Genomic DNA, 17,474 nt, shown 5'->3' on the forward strand with positions numbered 1-17,474 from the left:
TGAAACCTCCAACATTATATTGGCCAGTGTTTCAGTTTCATTGTCCAACCCCACAGAGTGGTCTTATGAACAAGAAAAGTGAAGTTGGACATCTCCCATGGCATGCATAGTCACCAGATCTGAATATTATTGTGCCACTTTGGGGTGTTTTGGAGGAGCGAGTCAGATAACATTTTCCTACACCAGTATCATGTAGTGACCTGACCCCTGATCTGCAAGAGAAGAATGGCTCAAAATGCCTTTGGCAACTGTGCAGGACTTGTATATGACAATTCCAAAGACGAAATGCTCTATTGGCCAAAAAAAGGAGGCCCAACACCATACTAACTGTGGTCTAAAACCAGGTGTTTCAGTTTTTTTGTCCAACCCCTGTATATATATATTTATATATATATATATAATATATATATAAATTATTTTTTTTTTTTTCTGTACTTTGGATCAAATAAAGGCAGGCTTGGTGATCAGAAGATACTTAGTTATTTTATATTATTATTATAATTATTAGTAGTATTATTACATTACTTTACAGGTCATTTTAACAGTAAATCTCTGTTGTGCAACACTTTGTTTGCCAAAAACATTTGATTTGACATTTTTAAGACTAATTAAATAATCGTTCCTATGACTTTGTTTGATTATCACCATTTTTGATTAATACATTTTTATTAAATCATAAACAAACACAAAATTTAAGAAAAAAAGAGACATCTCACAGGACCCTAATATTATTAAAAAGTAATAAACTAAGTAGCTGTTAATGTAATTGATTAGACATTTTTTTTATTATTAAACTGTAATTAAACCATTAAGATGGAACTGCAAAAATTAAAACAGAAGACACAAAATTTGTGAAAAAAAAATTAAGTGAAGGTTTGGAAAAAAAGCTGTTGTTAAACTCTTGACAAATTAAGTTGGTAAATTGCTAAGGAGAATATAAGTGCTTTTTGATTAATGAAATGTAATTGACCCGTTTAATAGTCCAGAAAAAAAGGTACAAAAGGAAAAAAAAAAATGAATGTAGAAAAATTTAAATGGATAAAAAATGTAACTTTTACAGGGCACTAATTTTAGAAGTAATTCTTTAATAATAATAGTTTGGTAACACTTTACAATAAGGTTCATTAGTTAAACATTAGTTAATGTATTAACTAACATGAACTAACCATGAGCAATACATTTGTTACTGTATTTACTAATCTTCATTAACGTTAGTTAACGGAAATACAGTTGTTCATTGTTTGTTCATGTTAGTTCACACTGCATTAACTAATGTTAACAAGGTTTTAATAATGTATTAGTAAATGTTGAAATTAACATTAACAAAGATTAATAAATGCTGTATAAGTGCAGTTCATTATTAGTTCATGTTAACTAATGTGGTTAACTAATGTTAACTAATGAACCTTATTGTAAAGTGTTACCAATAGTTTATTATTACTTAAACATGAAAAATTAATTCTTATGTCCAATCATAACCTCAGTTTCCCCCCTCCCAGAATTTTCCTTAGATCCTAGAAACTTTGGAAAAATACTTTTATTTAGCAAAGATGCTTTAAATTTGATACAAAGTGATGATAAGGAAATTTATAATATTACAAACGATTTTTGAACTTTCTATTCATCAAAGAAACCTGAACAAAATCTACTCGGCTGTTTTGAACATAATTCTGCATAAAAATATTGTGTGTAATAATAAATGTGCTAAAATTGAGCTTTGAAATCACAGGAATAAATTACATTTTTATAATTAAACTGTTGTTAAACAATTAAGATGGTATCGCAAAAATTAAAACAGAAGACACAGAATTTGTGAAAAAAAAAAGTAAAGTGAAGTTTTGGAAAGTTGTTAAACTTCTGAAAAATTAAGTTGGTAAATTGCTAAGTAAAATATAAGTGCTTTTTGATTAATGAAATGTAATTTGCCTGTTTAAGTCCAGAAAAATTACAAAAGAAAAAAAAAACAGAATCTAGAAAGATTTTAATGGATAAAAGCTGAATTTAGAAAATGTAACTTTTACAGGGCACACATTTTAGAAGCAATTCTTTAATAATAATAGTTTATTATTACTTTAACATGAAAAATTTAATCTTATGCCAATCAGTTTTCCCCCTCCCAGAACTTTTTTTTTTATTATTTGTTTTCAACGTATTAATTTTGCATAACAATGGTATGTATGATAATTAATGTGCTAAAATTTAGCTTTGAATTCACAGGACTAAATTACGTTTTTATAATTAAACTCTAATTAAACCATTAAGATGGAACTGCAAAAATAAAACAGAAGACACAGAATTTGGGGAAAAAATAAAGTGAAGTTTTAGGGTAAAAAAGGGATCAAGGGGAAAATATAGGTGGTTTTTGATTAATGAAATTTAATTTACCTGTTTAACAGTCTTAAAAACAATTACAAAAGAAAAAAAAAAACAGAATCTAGAAAAAATTAAATGGATGAAAACAGAATTTGGAAAAAAAACAAAAAAATAATAGAATGTACCTTTTACAGGGCACTAATTTTAGAAGTAATTCTTTACTAGTTTATTATTACTTTAAGCTTATATCCAATCATATTTAACCCCAGTTTTTCCCCCTGAATAATTTTCCTTAGATCCTAGAAACTTAGGAAAAATAGCTTAATTTATCAAAAAACTAAAACTTTCAGTATTTTGTCTGCTGGGTTCGTGTTTGATATATTTCATGAGTATGGAAGTGAATTCTAAATGTCTCCTCTGTGCAAAAAAAAAAAAAAAAAAAAAAATCAGGCCTCAGTCAGGAATGGTGCAAAGCTCTCTAAAGCTAATCATTTAATCCTTTTATTTCAAGTCAGAACAAATCCAGTCTGAAATCTGCCAAACAAAATGGTGTTTATAGGGATGATAACGGTCGGCTCCTGCGACTAAGCTCCTAGACATACAGTGAGCTTGTTTCTCAGCGGTGTGAGGGTTTGAGCGCGATGATGAAGAGAAATAAAGCATGTTGAGCAGACAGCGCAGACGCTCACGCTTTATCCCTGACTCCTCCACGCCGCCGGTCTGCCAGCATCAGCGCCTTCCGTCTCAGCAGGAGGAGGGATTTTTTTTTCAACAGGTAACGTTCGTGATCGCAGATCACTGAAGCTACCTAAAACGCTTCCCGCTTGTAGATTCGTTCTTATTTCGGGAAATCCTAATCCCATAATGCAGTGTGCTAAATGGTTTCCTACATGAATGCACAATCAGAGATAAGGCTGATTAATTTTATATGATTAGGTCTTGATTCGCCTAATTAAGCTTATTTGCAGAGATGTAGCAAAAATTAATTCTTAAAGGCATACTCCACCTACAATGATTTCTATCATCAGTCACTCGCACACATTCTGTTTCAGATATATAGTCTCGCTTTCTTCAGATGAACACAAGCACAAATTTTATGAGATTATATGAGCTGGGTAGTAACTGATTACATGTAATCTGATTACATAATCATATTCTGAAAATTAAGTACTTGTAATTAGACTACAGTTACTTTTTTTTTTTTTTATTGATTACGTGATTACATATAATGCATATGGTCACATGATGTGCAGCTAATACAGAACAATATCCGGAATAAAAATATTTGATATTTTTAAGCATTTTAGTTTGTATTGTTGTAATTGTAAAAAAAAATTAATTTAACATTTGTATGATTTAAGTAATTATTAGCTTTTCTTTAAACTCACAAACCCCCTGCAGTTCCTTCACTTAATAAAAAATGTAAAAAAAAAGGTAATTGCGACTTTTTATCTCACAATTCTGACTTTTTTTTTCCCAATTGCGAGTTTATATCTTGTAATTCTGACTTCATTTCTCAGTATTGTGAGTTTATATCTCAATACAGAGAAATGAAATCAGAATTACAAGATATAAACTCGCAATTCTGATTTTCTCTTTATAACACACAGGTGCAAGTTATTAAGTCAGAATAGTGAGATATATACTTACAATTGTAATTATAGAGTCAAATTTTGAGGGGAAAAAAGGACTGATATGTTCTCAGTATTGCAAGTTTATATCTCACAATTTAGAAAAAGTCAGAATTGTGATATAAAGTGATATATAAGTATATAAAAAGTCACAATTCTGACTTTTTTCCCTGGAATTGCGTGATACAAGTGATGAATTCAGAATTACAAGATATAAACTCACAATTCTGAGAAATGAAGTTAGAATTATGAGATATAAACTCACAATTGCAAGTTAAGTTTTTTTCTCAGTTGCGAGTTGCAATTCTAACTTTATAACACACAGATGCAAGTTAAGTCAGAATTGTGAGCTATAAACTCGCAATTCTGAGAACACATCAGTCGTTTTTCCCCCTCAAAATTTGACTTTATAATTTGCAATTGTGAGTTTATATCTCACAATTGAAAAAAAAGTCAGCATTTTTATAAAAGTCATAATTCTAACTTAATTTCTCAGAGTTGCATGATACAAACTCACAATTCAGAATTTTTTTTCAAGCTTTTGCTTGATGCAAGTGATAAGGTCAGAATTATAAGATATAAACGCAATTCTGAGAAATTAAGTCAGAATAATGAGATATAAGCTCACGATTCTAAGAAATTAAGTCAGTTACAAGTTATAAAGTCAGAATTGCAAGATATAAACTCACAATTTGGACTTTTTTTTTTTTCAGAGTTTCAAGTTTTTTTTTTGCAATTCTAACTTTATAACACACAGGTGCAAGTTAAGTTAGAATTGTGAGCTATAAACTCGCAATTCTGAGAACATATCAGCAGTTTTTTCCCCCTCAGAATTTGACTTTATAATTGGCAATTGTGAGTTTATATCTCACCATTGAGAAAAAAGTCAGAATTTTGATATAAAGTCATAATTCTGATTTAATTTCTCAGAATTGTATGATACAAACTCATAATTCTGACTTTTTCTCCAGAATTGCGTGAAACAACTGAAGTCAGAATTACAAGATATAAACTCACAATTCTGAGAAATTAAGTCAGAATTACAATTAAGTCTTTTAAATGTAATCTAATTACAAGTACTTAATTATGTAATCAGATTACAATGTAATCAGTCACAAGATATATACTCGCAATTCTGAAAAATTTATTTAGAATTGTGAGATAAAAATTCGCAATTGAAAGTTATAAAGTCAGAATTGCGATATATAAACTATAAACTTTTTCCCCTCAAAATTGGACTTTATAACTCACAATTGTAGAACAATTAAAGTTAAATTGTAGAAAAATTCTGATTAAAAAAAAATCGTTTTTTATTTTGTATTCAGTGGCAGAAATGGGCTTCCTTACCTTCACAAACCCCAGTTTGAGAATCATGAAAAGTATGTATGGAAAAAATTGCATATCACAGTTGCCAGGAATTAAAAGTTTATAGTTTAAAAAGTTTAAAATAATAGCATTTTTTCACACACACCTACTGATTTGCTTTAGAAGACAGTGATTTATCAACTGGGGTCATATGGATTATTGTTGTGTCTTTGTTCCTCAAAGCTGACACTTCAGAAACCTCACAAATATATTCTCATTATTGGCATACAGAGAGGAATTATTCTCTTTAACAATCTCAGTTTGTGTTCTCCAAGAAAGAAAGTCATGTGGGTGATGAAATTATGAGAGAATTAATTTTTGGCTGGAGCATCTCTTTTAATCTCTGGGTGCTTCAGAATTTGCAGTTTTGCTATTCGGTGTTCAATGTGCCCTTGCTAATTATTTAACAATTAATGTGTTTTAGTTGAGTACAAGTGTTTGGTTTCTCAAACAACACTGCTTCTGCATGCCAAGTTTGACATTGCACAAAATAGTTTTTGTTCTACACCGACGTCAGATGTTAAATGCATTTACAAAAACATTTCATGTTAGAAAATATAATTACATTTTGTCGGCTGTATGGAACATTTTGTTCAAACTTTTTCTGTGTTTTTTCACCCTCATCAGTAGAGCTGTGAAAATGGCACAGTGTTTATATTTGGGTTCATTATAAAATAATCAGTGCACTTGATGATGAGGGGGCTTTGATGAAGCACACTTCAAAAGGCACCATTGCACTGGATTCCTACCTGCGTTATAAACGCTGAGCCAGTGCATTGTGTATTTTTTGCAAAAGATGAAAGTATTATTTAGTTCGTGGGTGGGTGTTTGTGTGTTTGTGCACATGCGCATGTCAGTGGGAATGAATTTGTGAACAAAGTGAGCGTGACATGTCATCTGTCTTCAGTGTTTGGCATTGTGTTATAATGAGCTCGGGCTCCCCGAGGTCTCAGATATTGCCTTCTGCCAAAGTGGGCAAAGAGTCTGAATGTGTTTGTTCCCGTGAGATAACAGGAAAACGCAAACACACACAAAAGAGAGGTGATTTTAGTAGTTTATCAAGTGAACCTGTTGCCACAGTAATTATGATGTACCTCAGGGTGAGCCGAGGGATATATGAGAGATCTGTCTGTAATCTTCATAAACACAGTGGAATGTAAAGGTAGACTGGATATGTGAACGCCACTGAGAGGTCCAGAGTTACTTACACTGAAATCCATTGTATCCTGGAAAAAAAAAAAAAGATTGTATTATGAATGTTGCACATTAGGGTTGTTATCGAAGGCTATTTTGAGGCCTACAGTAAGATCCGATCCAAGTTCAACAGAGCATGCAGTCAAAAGTTTGTAATAATTAAGACTGATGAAATCTCTCTTGCTTTATTTGGTCAAAAACACAGTGAAAACAGTATATTGTGAAATAGTGCAATTTAAAATAAGTGTTTTCTATGTGAATATACTGTTGCATTAGGGCATTTCTGTAAAGCAGCCTCTTCTGAAATGGCGACTCAGTCACAACAGTCTTTTGGCTGCGAGTTCTGTTAAAGTCTGGCTTGTAATTGAGATTGATTTACACTCTTCCAGCCTTTTTCACACTCAGTTGAAGTTCTGAACATTTTGGTTGATATGAGATGGTTGCTTTCATCTCACGTAAAGTAAAACAAGTTCAAGTTCCAGTACTCTTTTGTTTGTTTGCCTCTGTTTTATTGGTTGACAAGGTGATTTGACAAGGTTTATTTTTGTAAACCATGTCTGTTTTTGGCTGGTAATGTTTTTTTTTTCCTCTATCACTGATGCTAAACATGTAAATAATTGCTCAGATCCCCAGTTTTTACATGCTGATTTATCTTTGTCATCTGAGAGTCATCTAGTGTTCTCTTGTGAACACAGTTTTCCTTGATGTGTTCAAGGGGGCATAGCACACAGTTTCACCCAATCTTATGTTAATCTTAAGTACCTTTAGAGTAGTACAGCATCCTTCAACAAAAGATACAGCTTTACGATTCTCTCGGAAAACTGCCGGATTCCTGGAGGCGCGCCGTGGGCGGAGCTAAAGATTGACGAGAACTTGCGAGCCGATTGCCAAAAAACGCAGACATTTAATGCCGTTTCATTTACCATCTGCAGTTCTGAATCATGAGTGGGGTCTTTTATAGCTGGGACCACTTCATCTGTCAGTATCAAACAATGTGCAAATCCAGCGTCGAACTGGGCCTTGTTTATAAAGTTCGTCAACAAACACACTTGCAAAACTCGGTTTCTGCCCTGGAAAAACAAACTGCATCATCCACTGTTCACACAACGCTGGGTTCTTCGGGAAGCTGAGCAGGGTTATCTTTGCCTTACAACCAAAACCACACTTCTTTAGAGGCAAAATAAGTCCTGTGCAGCCGAATGAAGCACGTTGATGGGTGCACTCTTGCTCTGGTTGATGTGTGCGCATGCTCTTCCGGGAGAAATGCCCATACAAGGAGTTCCACCTTTCAGGACGTCATGAAGAGCCATGATAGAAAAAAACTTTCCGAAACTTGTAAGAAACCCGGACGTGTGTATTCAGCACAGAAATACTGTTACACGTCAAAATCGTTTTTTTTTTTTTAAACTTTAGCCATGTTTAGCATGAGAATCACTCTTTAACAGTGTAAATAACTTAACATGCATGAAAAAGCATTGGAAACCCCCCCCCCCCCCCCCTTAAAGATGACAAGTCATGAAAATCTTGCTTTTTCCATGTTCAAGTGCTATAATCGGTTTTATCTACCAACCCAGAAATTGCGAAAAAGGACAACCTAGTAACTTTTCTGTAAACCTTTCTCTGCAATCATGTGGAAAAAAACAAGCTTCTCAAATTTCACGGTGACATAGGAAGGGGTTTTTATTATAACATACCGCCCCTTAATCTGCACGTCTCAGTTTTGCCAACCTTTTTCAATGGAAAGTAGCTTAACTCTGTTTCAAATGTCTCCAGATGTTGCTAAATGACATCATACGCTAATTAGCATATTCATGATGTCAGTGCGTCATATTGTCTTGCTTCTCTGTGCTCACATACTGCAATTTAATGCTGCCAAATTCTCAATAAAACTGTTTTCATTTATATATTTCATAGATATATTGATATATTTTACGGTTTCTTTTGTCAGACAAGTGGATAAATATAGTGACTGAAATGCGACCCATACGACTACATAACCAACTCTCGAAGATATTAATCTACACTAAAATCCTGATTCATAATCACGACAGTGTCTAACGAAATCAAATACACAATACACATACAATTATAACAATAGCTGTGGTGTGATTTCGGCTATGCTTGCATGTAAAATAAAGTTAGACAGAATACAACATCTTTTTTTTCTCATGAAATAAATAAGGTTTGTCCAAGAAGCCGATATAGATTTGTCGCTAGGCGCTTTTTTCGAAAGAAAAAAAAAAAGTCGCTAAGGGGGTCTAAAAAAAATCGCTAAGTTGGTAACACTGATGAGCCACCATTTTGTTTTTGCAGGCGACAACGGTGTACCAGTTCTAACACCATGATCACAGTTTTTATAACTCATTTGTGTTTTTTACATAAACTTATGTGTATTTGACAGTTCAGGCACAATAAGACATGAAAGAGAACTTTGTTTAGTATTTGCATGCCGTTTAACGACTGTTTTCTTTGTGTGTGCTTCGGATGTGTGCGCTCAGAAAACCCTATATCAGAAGTAAAATACGGCTTTAAAACATGATTTCAGTGCAATAGACATGATAATCAAAACCAAACAGATGTAAAGGCACAGTCATATTCTGGAAAAGGGCGCAGAGAGTTTCTGCTTCCACTTAAAACAGGCATTTTCAAAATGATATAATAAATGATCTGTGGGGTGTTTTGAGCTAAAACTTTACAGACACATTCTGGGGACACCTGGGACTTCATCTGGGACTTTACATCTTGTAAAAAAGGATTTAATAGATGCCCTTTAATGTATTTCCGATCAAAACTAAAAGTCAGGATGGGATCAAAGAGCTTGTGCATTTTTTCCACTAGTGTTTACATTTACAGAGTGGCAAAGCTGCATTTAATAGCTTGTGACAGCCACAGTTGTATTAAAATAAATCTAATAGATTTCCTTGTTAGATTTAATATAAAACTGTTGCAGCATCTAAACAGTGCTCATTTTTAGTAACGGTTATGAAGGGTGGTTTGATGAGTGAGTCGTTTAGGCTGCTTCGTGGCATCAGTGTTAGCTCTTCTTGTTGTCGGTGCTGTTTATAATGCAGAGGCTGTTTAACTGCTTGAGATGTTTGATCTCCTCCAAAGCGCTTTAAAACAGAATATTCTGCGAGGAATTCAAATGGCTCGGATACGTTTGGTGGTTATGATTAGCTTTGTGCCGTCTCGTCTCTGCAGCAGTTTGGATGGCAGACTTTGAATGCATATTGGCACTGATTCACTACATAAGTAACTTTGCAACTCCATGTTAACTAACCCTTTTAAGAATATTAGGAAACTGTTAAGTTAGGGGTAGTAGAATAAGTTGACAAGGGGGCAGGATTTTCAAATTCTATGCAATTGTGTTGATAAAAGGAAACAAGCTACAATTCTAGTTTCAAAATAATTTATTCTTTAGACATTCCTATTTAAATACAATAATCATCAGCTGTATGCAAAGTGACCAACATATGGTTTTCGACCACTAAAATAATTCTGGACATGGAGCCGCATTGCAATCTCCATATCTCTGGGACTGAACCATATGGGACCCTGGACCACAAAACCAGTCTTAAGTCGCTGGGGTATATTTGTAGCAATAGCCAAAAATACATTATATTGGTCAAAATTATTGATTTTTCTTTTATGTCAAAAATCATTAGGAAATTAAGTAAAGATCATGTTCCATGAAGATTTTTTGTAAAATTCCTACTGTAAACCTATCAAAATGTAATTTTTGATTAGTAATATGCATTGTTAAGAACTTAATTTGGACGACTTTAAAGGTGATTTTCTCAGTATTTTGATTTTTTGCATCCTCAGATTTCAGATTTTCAAATAGATGTATCTCGGCCAAATATTGTCCTATCCTAACAAACCATACATCAATAGAAAGCTTATTTATTGAGCTTTCATATGACGTATATAGCTCAGTTTTTTAAAATTTAACCTTATGACTGGTTTTGTGGTCCAGGGTCACATATGGGACCTTGAAAATGATCATTCCAAAATAGAAGTTTATTAAGAACTAGAATCTAAAAGGATATTAAGATAACTTTAATACTACTTGAGTTACATGCACACAAATTTAGGAAAATGAGACAGTGCCATACATATGCCCACTTTTGTTTTGCCAATTGTTTTGATTGAGGGAAACAAGATACGTTTCTAATTTGCATCTGTATGCGAAGTGACCCAAATTTGGTTACTGACCACTGGAAATGTGTACAATTTAAGAATTTACTCATGGAGCCATATTTACATCCCAATATCTTTGGATCTGAACCATATACAGCCTTATAAATGGAGGTGCCAAAAGGAAAGTTTGTTAAGACCCCAAATCTAAAAGGGCATCAAAATATCTTTAACACTTATTGAGTTACATTGAATGCAAATTTTGAAGCGTATAATGCAGCAAGATTGCTAAGGTCAACAGATTTACTAACAGACCTAGCAGTCTTTGTAAAAATAACATGATGATAGTGTCATCTTTCTGAAGTAATTTTATCCTCTATGTGATTTGGCTTTGCCATTTTGACCCCCCTCTATGAAATACTGGATTACTCAGTAAATATACGTCTGTGACATTTAATATTGTGGCTTTCTTCCCTATACATGTTTATCTTTCTTTAGAAAAAATATTGACAAAATCAAAAACCTCTGGTTGAGTTAACACTAAATAACCCATGTGAGGTATTTTTGAATTGGATTGAGAAAAGGTTTACGTTCTTTGCTTGTTTTTTTCTTTTCCCTTTTGACTGGATTATTTCATATCTACAGCACCTCTTCCAGTCGGATCGATTGAGGTGTTTATAAGAAGTCTTTTCAGTACGATTGAGCCATCAGTCCCATTACAATACACCAAACGTAGCTACTGAGTGTTTTGAGATTGGACAGCTTTGTGTTCATGTCGTACGATTTCTGTTTTGGTGATCCCAATTCACAATGTTAATTATTTCTGTGCTTTCAGATGGAGCATGAATGGTGAAGGGTGGAGAACAGCAGATTGCTGATGTCTGCGTGGCCTGCGTACCGTCTAGTTCCTTTTTCCAATCTAAACTGTTGTCTGGCATCTGGAGACGCTCTAGAATAACCAAAATGGCTACTTCACTGTGGAAATGTCCCTTGGTGCATGGACTTGTGTTAACTGTGATTTTTATACAATCTTCTGAAGGTAAGACCATCTCTATTGACTGCTGACATTTTTTTTTAGAACTGTGTTTTGTAAATGTGCAACAGTTTCTTAGCACACCAATCAAGTCAACCTTTAATGTTGGTGTTAGTTTGCAATTATTTTTTGACTAGAGTTGTCAAATATACCAGTACTTTGGTACCAAGTCAGTACTAAAAATTGTAGAAATGTAATGCCATTTATTCTGTAATACCAAGTACAGATGCAGATCAGATGCTTTCAAATGCTCTTATGCATGCCTGTTTCTGTTTGTGCTTTGTAGAGCGTCAAAGGTTTCTGTTTCTACATTGTGTTTTACCAGCTGTGAGCAATATAGCCATTGTAAACACGTCTGTTGAGCGCATGAACTCCATTGGCAATCAGAGGTGTTTAAGTTAGTCAGAATCCACTCAATAACACTCAAAACAGCAGAGCTCTGCTCTCTCGTGAATCCTCACATTATAACAAAGTTTGACGTAAACGTTTGTATGTTAAATGTTTGCATGAAGTAAACAATTTCTAGTAATTCATTATTAGAAAAAAAGATCTATATGCATGTGTTTATAGGATAAAGGATTGTTCCATATTTATTCATTTTTACTTTTATTTATACATTGAACTGCATTGCCTTGTGTTGTAGAGTTAGTGGAAATGTCTGTAATGTTAAAGTGCCCCTATTATGCCATTTTAAAGGTAGTTAATATTGTTGTAATAGTCTCTTAAAACAGGTTTACATGTATGCAAGTTCAAAAAACACTTTAGTTTTCTCCAAAATTAGATTTATTTTTACCCCGTTTCTAAATGATTCGTAAACGACTCGTGTGAAGCAGTTCGAAGAATCAGTCTCTCTAAACCCCTCCTTTCCGTGAGCCCTCACTGCTGTGATTGGTCAGATGGTGCAGTCCTTTTGGATTGGTCTACCGCTACAGCGCAAAACGAAACGCCCATTGGCATAACTGAATGACAGCTGCGGAGACCTGTTAATGCATAGAAAAGATAGCCTCGATTTTACCCTATCAATTCGAGCCGGAGTCTGACGATGAAACGGTTGAAGTGTCACATCGACAAGAAACTGTTTTGCAAGCACGACCGGAGCAGGACGTTTCTCAGTGGGTGTCATATGTTAACTGTGGACAGTGTTTGCAATTTGCTTTTGTAAGCGAACCGGGCACACCTCTACGTTGTGAACTTCAACACTGTACAATCCATAACACTGCGTTAAGCCATCGTTTATTATTATCATTACTTAAACTAATAAGGCAGACAGACAGTCAAGCTGCATCAATCACAAGACTTTTTAGACTACATTGCACTCACAGCTGAACAACAGAACTACAGAAACGCAAGTTAGCCGGTAACCAAGACATGTGCGGGGTTGTTACACACCATAACGTACACAAAGACGTATTTTGAACGATCGCTAGAAAATACAATTATTAATCATACTTACAGGTAGAAGTTCAGAGGAGCAAGCCGGTCCAAATAAACTGGGCACTGATCCATTTTTTAAAACCAAGCGTTTGGTGAATCTCGCGTTGTAACGTTAATCCCCAAGATTAGAAAAGCAGTCATCAGTAAAATGACGCGAACACAACACAAGATTGGCATTGGACTGCTGAGGTGTTGAAAAAATTAATGTTAACCACTGATAGTTTCATCTTTTGGAAGGGCATATAAAACAAATTCACTCTCACAGGCTGTCACAGCGCAGGGCGTCTTCTTGACATGATGTAATCCACGTGAAAATGGTAGGCCTGCTGTTTGTGGGCGGGCAAGTTGTTCGCGAAATTGAATGTGGGCGGACATTACGCAAATGTGTAGCTCGTGACGTGTGGCCGTTACAGAAAAAAGATTCGAATTGCTGACGACTCGTTTAGGCGAATGTGAGCCGACTCTTTTTTTTGTTGGACAAAAACTTTATTTATAGTGCACTGTCGGCGTCACAACTTTGCAGATAGTTTATGTTCACATACAGCTACATGACACACTACATGAAATATCATATTTGAAAAGGCATAATAGGGGCACTTTAATGGATAATTTACCAGCAATGAGCTGCGCTTTTACCGTTTTGTTTTTTACAGATGTATTTTTTACATTACGTTTTTCTGAATACTTGAAAAAACAACATTGTTGCTTGTGTGACATTACTTAACTTATCATGGCATATAAAAGACTAGAACTTACAAGTCATATTATAGCTACACTCTTAAAAGTTTTCATCTTGCAGTGAAAGACACCCATGAAGTGTTTTTGTTTGTTCTTTGCAAGGTGAGTTAATGTCAACTCAAACATCATTAAAACAACAATACTGATGTTATATAAGTAGATAAATATGGCACACCCCTAGCTCATTTACTTTTTCATCATAAACTGTCCAGTGTGTCTCATAGTGTCATTACGTTTTGATCCATTTTTCAGAAAACGGTACTTAATTTCTTAAGACGAGACACTGCAGGTGAATAGGGTAAAAAAACTAACTAATTGCTATCATCTTACTTACCCAGCTGATTGATTACTTTGATAATTGCAAACTTTGTACTACAAGTTTTCTAAAATGTTAGGTTTAAATATGCAAATAAGGCATTATTTAATGAAATATGCACTAATTTGCATTTCTAGTACAAAAAATCTAAACACTGGATGTGAGTTCTTGTTTAATTTTTTTTGACGTATTAATTCAGAAAAAACTTAGAACAGACAGGAACCACCTGTATTTTTTTTTTTTTTACAATTTTTTGAGGAATAAAATGTTGTATAAAATCGAGCAAATTATATTTGAACAAATCCCTCTGTAAAATCCTTCAGAATATAGACAGGAATAAAAATGATTGATTGATTGAGATTTATTGCTTAGTGTAGAAGAAAAAACTCATTTTGAGAAAACAGCCTTTAAAATATGTATTGCAATTGAAATCTCTTGAGACAAATAGACAAAGTGCTATAAATAAACACTTAGCAGTGTTTTTTTGGATGTTTTCTTTCCACTAGTCTGAAAAAAACACTATGAAAAACCAAAAAGCCCAAAATCTCAAACTTGATAGGTGCACGAAAAAGCAGCATCTCCTTTCAAGTAAATATATCCAGATTCAGGAATGTTTAGATATTTGTACTGGAAAACAAGGCAAACCACAAAACCAATCATATTTGGAATTGAGTATTGAGATTAATCTAAAAAAGCTGAATAGATAAGTTTTTCATTAATGTATGAGTATGAAATATTTGGCAGAGATACAACTATTTGAAAATCTGTAATCAGAGGGTGCAAAAAAAAAATCTAACTATTGAGAAAATCACTGTTAAAGTTGTCAAAATGACGTTTTTAGCAATGCATATTACTAATCAAAAATTAAGTTTTGATGTATGTTCATGGATCATGATACACAATGATTTTTGGCATAAAAGAAAAGTGTATAATTTTCACCCATACAATGTATTTTGGCTATTGCTTGCTACTTAATACTTGTTTTGTGGTCCAGGGTCACAAATAAGAAAATAATATTTTGCAGTGTAGGTTATCCTATTGTTTTATGAACACTGCTAATGTGGACATACTACTCGTTCCACATACAGTTTAACTACTATATGTGACCCTGGACCACAAAACCAGTCTTAAGTCGCTGGGGGTATATTTGTAGCAATAGCCAAAAATACATTGCATGGGTCAAAATTTTAGATTTTTCTTTTATGCCAAAAATCATTAAGAAATTAAGTAAAGTTCATGTTCCATGAAGATTTTTTGTAAAATTCCTACTGTAAACATATCAACATGTAATTTTTGATTTGTAACATGCATTGTTAAGAACCTAATTTGGACAACTTTAAAGGTGATTTTCTCAGTATTTTTGATTTTTTTGCATCCTCAGATTCCAGATTTTCAAACAGATGTATCTCAGCCAAATATTGTCCTATCCTAACAAACCATACATCATAGAAAGCTTATTTATTGAGCTTTCATATGATGTATAAATCTCAGTTTTGTCAAATTTAACCTTATGACTGGTTTTGTGGTCCAGGGTCACATATAGTTTGGAAGTATGCATATTTGCATGCAGCCGATGTCTTGTTTTTCTTTTGGATTTTAAAATGAAATCACCCCAAAAATGTTCTACATTTTGCTCATGTCATTTCCTGATCCAGTTGCCTCCTGTTCTCCCCATCATTTTCTATTTTGGCTCTATTCTGCTGTAATATATTATGAATACAATTGGCAAAGCCAAAAATGGAAAGCTGCAAAATGCAATCAGTGTAGAGGTTAGACCTGCAATTGCAATAATTCACTGGATTTGCTGATTCGACAAACTCTGAGAGCCTGAGAGAGCATGCACAGAAAACATTGTTAATATTGTCCAATGGAGTTACAGTTCTCATAGTCCGGATTAGTCTGATTTGGCGAGTTGTGTGAAAGAGTTTCATCTGTTTTAGCGTTTGCTAGCTCATGTCTGAATCATGAATATATGACATGGCTATAATGAATGATCACTGCATTGCCATGGGAAAAGTGTCCACGAGCACACCAGAGATATGATTTATCCATCTGACACACGGCTTTGCCTCAATTTCAATCATCTATGAAACGAGCCATATCTTCAGCCACAAAAGCTGGCCAGAAAGAAGTTTTCTCAAAACAGCATGTATTTGCTTTTATGATCTAGATTTTAATGTATCCTTCCTTGTACATTTATTTGTGTTGATTCTGCAGAAAAGAACTACTACTACTTTTAGCAATTGCTTTTTCCCCCCTCTAAGATGAGTTCAGAAGAGTTTTTCTTTGCCTAAAATGTGCCGCTTTGATCAGCTGACACATAATCAATTTTTATGTTTTGATTTTGGTTTATCTTTTATAACTTTGGGAATTGGGAGGTTTGGATCTGCACTCAGCTCTTTGTACATCAGTGTTTGTTTTTATCTGGCATTCATCTTCTAGCAGCGAGACGCATATTTCTGTGTTTCTTGTGTTCGGAATGACTTCTGGAAATATGGGATGCTTTAAAAACACCATTTCTTTTAGACAATTTTCCACACCATTAACCCCAGCTGAGTGCGTGTTTGATTTATCTTAGTGCTCAAGTAGACAAAATGGCGCAATTAAGACCACAGTGTTTTACCACAGTGAAGAGTAATCTTAAAGGGGTCTTGACATGAGAAATCTAATTTTCTCTGATTGTTTGTTATGTAAGAGGTCTTTGAACCGTTAAAACATGCAAGTGTTATAGGTTAAAACATCCTCCTTAGTACACAAAAAATGCATTTATATAACCAAGCTCCAAAGGCATCTCATTTGGTATTCATTTTTATTTCAAAATATATGTTTACCAATCAAATCTGTAATTTATAAATAAATTAACTGAATTTATACTTTGCATTTTTCCCAACAATTGTATGCCATAAAGCTACATTCATGGTGAGAAATAAGTGGAAAAACAGAAAAAGTACAGCTGCATGCTAAAGTTTGGGAATCCCTTGCAGAATCTGTAAAAATGTGAATATTTTTAACAAAATAAGAGAGATCATACAAAATGCATGTTGTTTTTTATTTCATACTGCCCTGAGTAAGACATTTTACATAAAAGATGTTTACATACAGTCCACAAGACAAAAAAATTGTTGAAATTAAGCTGAAATTATTAAAATAACCCTCTTCAAAAGTTTGGGAACCCTTGGTTCTTAATACTGTGTGTGGTTATGTGGATGATCTACTATTGTTTTTTTTGTTTTTTTTTTGTGATAGTTGTTCACGAGTCCCTTATTTGTGACCCTGGACCACAAAACCAGTCTTAAGTCGCTGGGGTATATTT

General features: G+C 33.9%; 1 protein-coding gene across 1 annotated transcript in view; it reads left to right on the forward strand.

The window, feature by feature from the left end:
• Positions 1 to 17,474, forward strand: part of LOC141344613 (adhesion G protein-coupled receptor L2-like) — a 92,269-nt gene that overhangs the window by 27,069 nt on the left and 47,726 nt on the right. The window contains exon 2 of the mRNA XM_073849486.1: positions 11,476 to 11,679. Within this exon, the coding sequence (XP_073705587.1) occupies positions 11,487 to 11,679 (193 nt within the window). The 5' untranslated portion in view covers positions 11,476 to 11,486. The remainder of the gene's footprint in view (positions 1 to 11,475; positions 11,680 to 17,474) is intronic.

Source organism: Garra rufa, chromosome 10 (genome assembly GCF_049309525.1).
Source record: "Garra rufa chromosome 10, GarRuf1.0, whole genome shotgun sequence".
In the NCBI taxonomy this organism is placed as follows: domain Eukaryota; kingdom Metazoa; phylum Chordata; class Actinopteri; order Cypriniformes; family Cyprinidae; genus Garra; species Garra rufa.